The sequence below is a fragment of the Heptranchias perlo genome, unplaced genomic scaffold (assembly GCF_035084215.1).
Source record: "Heptranchias perlo isolate sHepPer1 unplaced genomic scaffold, sHepPer1.hap1 HAP1_SCAFFOLD_60, whole genome shotgun sequence".
Classification (NCBI taxonomy): domain Eukaryota; kingdom Metazoa; phylum Chordata; class Chondrichthyes; order Hexanchiformes; family Hexanchidae; genus Heptranchias; species Heptranchias perlo.
The window spans coordinates 1,604,001-1,610,000 of record NW_027139623.1 but is presented as its reverse complement, the minus strand read 5'-3'; the positions used below and the strand labels follow the sequence as shown (position 1 = coordinate 1,610,000).

The window sequence follows — 6,000 nt, the reverse complement described above, 5'->3', positions numbered from 1 at the left end:
GGAGAAGAAACCGGGAAGCGGCGGGTGGGACGAGGGAGGCGCTGGATGAGGGGTTTAATGGTGCTAAGGGCACCCGGGCCGCCCGTCCGCCGGGCCCCCCGGCTCTGATTCGGGTTCTGAGCCGCACTCGGTGTTGCTGAGACTCCGCTCGGCCCCGCTCAGTGTCTCGGACCAGCACCGCGCATGCTCTGGCCATGGGCCCTTCCCGCGGCTGCGCGCTGATCCCCTTCGAATTCAGATAGAACGTATTCTACCGCGCGGGGCATTTTGGGTAAGATTATCGCCATTGTAAAACCCTCTTGCCGATATTTCTGTGATGGGGTGTCAAAGGGCGAGGTTTACCAATCAAAAGCAAAAGACTGCGGATGCTGGAAATGTGAAACATGAAGAGAAAATGCTGGAAATCCTCAGCAAGTCAGGCAGCATCCGCGGAGAATGAAACAGAGTTAACGTTTCAGATTAGTGTTAAGGTTTTGTCAGAACTTGAAGAAGTGAAAGAATTAACAGTTTTTGAGCAAGTAGAGAGGCAGGGAAAGAGGGGGCGGGGAGGGAAAGAACAAAAGGGAAGGTCTGTGATCGGGTGGAGGGCAGGAGTGATAAAGCAAAAAAAGGGATGATGCTGCAAGGCAAGGTGGGTGGCAATGGGTCAAGTCAATAAACAAAGGATGACTCCAGTCGAGCTTTAAAGGGCTGCAGTCAGCTGGATGCGTGAATGAGGCCGTGAGCCAAAGGAAGCGAATTTGAAGCGGAGAGAGAGGGACACGCTGTGTAACCGGGCGCAAACACTCATCCGCAGCCCAGACATCACTTCTTTCCCACTAGGCGTGAAAGGACTATATTAATTACAATAATCCATGTTCTTTGATTTTGAATAGTTTAGTTTCTAAATTGAATCATGTTTCTCCAATTATATTTCCCAACTCAGATTCAAGGCCTCCAACCCAACCCAAATGTTGGAGATGGTGCGATGGGTTTGGGTTTCAGCACAGGGAGGAGGGTGAGTGTGTGAGACGGGGATTTACAGTCTGGGGGAATGAGCAGGAAGAATGTTCCATAGAAACTAGAATTGCCTGTTCTGAATTTCTATCCTGTATTCACAGTGAGGACTTTTGTAAACTCCAGTGCACTGATTGTGGAAAGAGCTTTAACCAGTTCCACAACCTGTAAAAACATCGCGCCATTCACAGCGGGGAGAAACCGGACACATGTTCTGTGTGTGAACGAGGCTTCAACTGATCGTCCAACCTGGAGAGACACAAGGACACCCGTAGGATGGAGAAACCGTGGAAATGTGGGGACTGTGGGAAGGGATTCAATTACCCGTCCCAACTGGAAACTCATCGACGCAGACACACTGGGGAGAGGCCGTTCACCTGCTCCGTGTGTGGGAAGGGATTCACTCAGTCATCCCACCTGCAGACGCACCAGCGAGTTCACACTGGGAAGAGGCCATTCACCTGCTCCATGTGTGGGAAGAGATTCACTCTGTCATCCAGCCTCATTGAACATCAACTTGTTCACACTGATAAGAGATCTCTTAAATATTTTGACTGTGACAAGAGTTTAAAAAGCAGAAATGAGCTGCTGAAACTCCAACGCACTCACACTGGGGAGAGGCCGTTCACCTGCACTGAGTGTAGGAAGGGATTCACTCAGTCATCCAACCTGCTGACACACCAGCGAGTTCACACTGGGGAGAGGCCGTTCACCTGCTCCGTGTGTGGGAAGGGATTCACTCAGTCATCCAGCCTTATTGAACATCAGCTTGTTCACACTGATAAGAGACTTTTCAAATGTTCTGTCTGTGATAAGAGCTTTATAAGAAAAAGTGATCTGCTGACACACCAACGCACTCACACTGGGGAAAGGCCGTTCACCTGCTCTGTGTGTGGGAAGGGATTCACTCAGTCATCCAGTCTACTGATACACCAGCGAGTTCACACTGGGGAGAGGCCGTTCACCTGCTCCGTTTGTGGGAAGGGATTCACTCAGTCATCCAGTCTACTGATACACCAGCGAGTTCACACTGGGGAGAGGCCGTTCACCTGCTCCGTGTGTGGGAAGAGATTCACTCGATCATCCCACCGGCTGAGACACCAGCGAATTCACACTGGCCAGAGGCCGTTCGCCTGCTCCGTGTGTGGGAAGGGATTCACTCAGTCGTCCAGCCTTCTGACACATCAACTCGTTCACACTGATAAGAGACCTTTTAAATGTTCTGACTGTGAGAAGAGCTTTAAAAGAAAAAAGGATCTACTGACACACCAACGTACTCACACTGGGGAGAGGCCGTTCACCTGCACTGAGTGTGGGAAGAGATTCAGTCAATCATCCAACCTGCAAACACACCAACATATTCACAATGGGGAGAGGCCGTTCACCTGCTCCGTGTGTGGGAAGAGATTCACTCGGTCATCCTACCTCATTGAACATCAACATGTTCACACTGATAAGAGACCCTTTGAATGTTCTGACTGTGGGAAGAACTTTAAAAGAACAAGGGATCAATTGAGACACCAACGTATTCACACTGGGGAGAGGCCGTTCACCTGCTCTGTGTGTGGGAAAGGATTCACTCTGTCATCCAGCCTACTGATACACCAGCGAGTTCACATGTGACTGCAGGGTTCTGCTGTTATTACTGCTGTTAATCACATGCAGGACTCAACCGTGTTCATTCTGGCAGTTGGGGATTGTTTCTGATGTTAATAATCCATTTAACAGGTTTGCAGTATTAGAATTCTGTAAAAGTGTCAAATAAATCAGCTTTCTTTTAGACACAGTCTTTCTCGTCCTTGATATCTCGATGATAAGACAAGGTGATTGAGGACTTATGATGAAGTAAGTGGAATCCATCTTAGAACTGAGTTCCTCCACCTTTTTGAAAGATGGATCCACAAGATGTCCAAGGCTGACAGGACAGAAAATTCTATTATATCACAGGGTCCACTTCAATCAGCCTGCGCAGATTTCCACTACCCTTGTGTGGGAAAGAGATTCCTGATTTCACTCCTGGACGCCCTAACTCTAAATTTAAGTTTATGCCCTCTTGCTATGGATTCCCCCATCAGAGAAAATAGTTTGTATTTCTACCCTAACGAATCCCTTTATAATTTTAAATATCTGGATCAGATCACCTCTCAACCTTCTAAACTCAAGGGAATGCAAACCAAGGGAATACAACCGGTCCTCATTAATTTGACCCTTCAAGCCTCAGTGTCATTCTGGTGAATCCGCACTGTCTCCCCTCCAAGGCCAATATATCCTTGGTGAGGATCAGTACTCCAGATGGGCTCTGACCAAGGCTCTGTAGAACTGAAGCGTCACTTCCTCCCCTTTGTATTCCAGGCCTCGAGATAAAGGCCAACATTCCTTTAGTCTGTGATTATTTTTGTATCTGTGCACTAGCTTTTAGTGATTTGAGTACATGGACACACAAATCCCTTTGCTCCTCCACCGATCCCAATCTCTCACTTCAAGAAAATACTCCAATGTTTCCTTCTTGCTTCCAAAGTGAATGATCTCACTCTTCCCCACATTGAACTCCATCTGCCACAGTTTGTCCATTCACTTAAACTATCCCTTTGTAACTTCCTGCTCCCATCTGCACCACTTACTGTGCCTCCTAACTTAGTGTCACCTGGAAACTTGGATCTACAACTCTCTATTCCTTCATCCAAGTTATTGATGAATATGGGGAAAAGCTGAGGCCCCAGTACAGATCCCGGGGGTCACCACTTCTCACATCCCGCCAATCAACGAACGTTCCTTTTATCTCTACTCTCTTCTCCGACCTCCCAACCAATTCCAACACAAGTCACAAGGTCACTATCAATTCTGTGTATTTTTATTGATTCTATTAATCTCTTGTGCTGAACGTTATCAAATGCCTTCTGGAAGTCCATACAGACAACATCCATAGACGCTCCCCTGTCCACCTTGTTAATTACCTCAAAAAATCCAACTGGATTAGTCAGACATGACCTGCCCTTCACAAATCCATGTTGACTCTCTTTGATCAGCTCAGACTTGATCAAGTGCTCAATCATTTTGTCTCTGATGATAGATTCCAGTAACTTCCCCACAACTGACCTTAAATGGACAGGTCTGTATTTTCCTGGTTTCTTCCTCCCTCCTTTCTTATATAACGGAGTGACGTTTTCAATTTTCATCTCCAAGGGCACAATTTCTGAGTCCGGAGAGCTTTGGGAAATTATGACTAATGCATCTGCAATTTCCCCTCCCGTTTCCTTTAATACCCTGGGGTGGAAACCAACAGGTCCTGGAGATTTGATTCTTTGCTTGAAGTTATTTATTTATCCGATTGTGTATAACAGGACTGAGTGTCCCAGCACCGACTGTGTACATAACAGGACTGAGTGTCCCAGCACTGACGGTGTATGTAAAAAGACTGAATGTCGCAGCACTGACTGTGTATATAACAGGAGCAAGTTATAGTCCAGCAATTTTATTTTAAATTCGTCAGGTGAACGATTCACCTGACGAAGGAGGAAGCCTCCGAAAGCTTGTGAATTTAAAATAAAATTGCTGGACTATAACTTGGTATTCTAAAATTGTTTACAATTGTCAACCCCAGTCCATCACCGGCATCTCCACATCATATATAATAGGCCTGAGCGTCCCAGCTCTGACGATATAACAGGAATCTGTATCCCAGCATTGACTGTGAGTATCAGAGGACTGAGTGTCCCAGCACTGACTCTGTGTGTATCAGACGACCGACTGTCCCAGCACTGATTATGTGTCTTACAGGACTGACTGTCCCGGCACCGACTGTGTCGATAACAGGATTGACTGTCCCAGCACTGTCTATTCTTCCAGTCTACATGGGCTGTGGAGGAGATAAATGGGTGGGTTAGAATCCATAATCGGGTGGAATGACATGGGGTTGTCCGTGGAGATTAAATCGGTTGGAAGAGATTACAGAGATATGGAGGGGGAGAGGACAATGGTGGGACTTGAACACGAGGATGAGGATTTTAAAATCGAGGCTTTGCCGGACCGGGAGCCAATGTAGTAACACACGAACAGAAACTTACGGTTCACTGCCCGGCAGACAGGTGGAGAAGACATTGGTGTCCGCGGGGGAACAGTCAGGGTCACAGCAGCAGTCGAGTTCGGAGAAACCGCCAGTCAGGTCACAGGTACAAATGGGAACTGCTGGAACAAGACACACACAGTGAGATCTTACAACAGAGCACGGACGGTCTCAAAGACCACCTCCCTCCATTGTCTGAATCCACGATCACCGTCTTCACCATCTCCCAAAATCAATCTGCAGACTTATCCTCCCACTGCTTTCTACTCACCGAATTACAGCTTCCAGATACCCAGCACAACCCACTTAATAAATAATAATTATTATACGGAGAGAATAGAGAAGCTGGGATTACTCCCTTTGGAGCAGAGAAGGTTCAGGGGAGATTTACCAGAATGATTCCGGGGATGAAGGACTTCAGTTAGCGGGAGAGACTGGAGAAGCTGGGATTGTTCTCCTTAGAGCAGAGAGGGTTAAGGGAAGATTTAATAGAGGGGTTGAAAATGAGGAGGGGTTTTGATGGAGTCGATGGGGAGAAACTGTTGCCACAGGCGGGAGGGTCGGTAACCAGAGGACACAGATTGAAGGGAATTGGGAAAAGAGCCAGAGGGAGATGAGGAGAATGTTTTTGGGCAGCGAGTTGTTCTGATCTGGAATTCACTGCCTGAAAGGGCGGTGGGAGCAGATTCAATAATAACTTTCAAAAGGGAATCGGGTCAATCCTTGAAGGGGGGAAATTTGCGGGACTGTGGGGAAAGAGCAGGGGGGAGTGGGAATAATGGGATCGCTCTTTCACAGAGCCGGCACAGGCACGATGGGCCGAGCGGCCTCTTTCACAGAGCCGGCACAGGCGCGATGGGCCGAGCGGCCTCTCTCTGTGCTGTTTGATTCTCGCTCACTTTTGGGCTCCGACCCACGGCCCGTTTGACGGGGAGGCGGGA

At 47.9% G+C, this 6,000-nt stretch overlaps 1 protein-coding gene across 1 annotated transcript in view; it reads left to right on the top strand.

Annotated features, from left to right (window-relative positions):
* LOC137316676 (zinc finger protein 850-like) overlaps positions 1 to 6,000 on the top strand; it is a gene marked incomplete at its 5' end in the record, with an annotated part of 305,128 nt that overhangs the window by 206,857 nt on the left and 92,271 nt on the right. The window contains 4 exons of the mRNA XM_067980522.1: positions 1,352 to 1,448; positions 1,617 to 1,739; positions 1,824 to 2,437; positions 2,516 to 2,613. Of these exons, the coding sequence (XP_067836623.1) occupies positions 1,352 to 1,448; positions 1,617 to 1,739; positions 1,824 to 2,437; positions 2,516 to 2,613 (932 nt within the window). The remainder of the gene's footprint in view (positions 1 to 1,351; positions 1,449 to 1,616; positions 1,740 to 1,823; positions 2,438 to 2,515; positions 2,614 to 6,000) is intronic.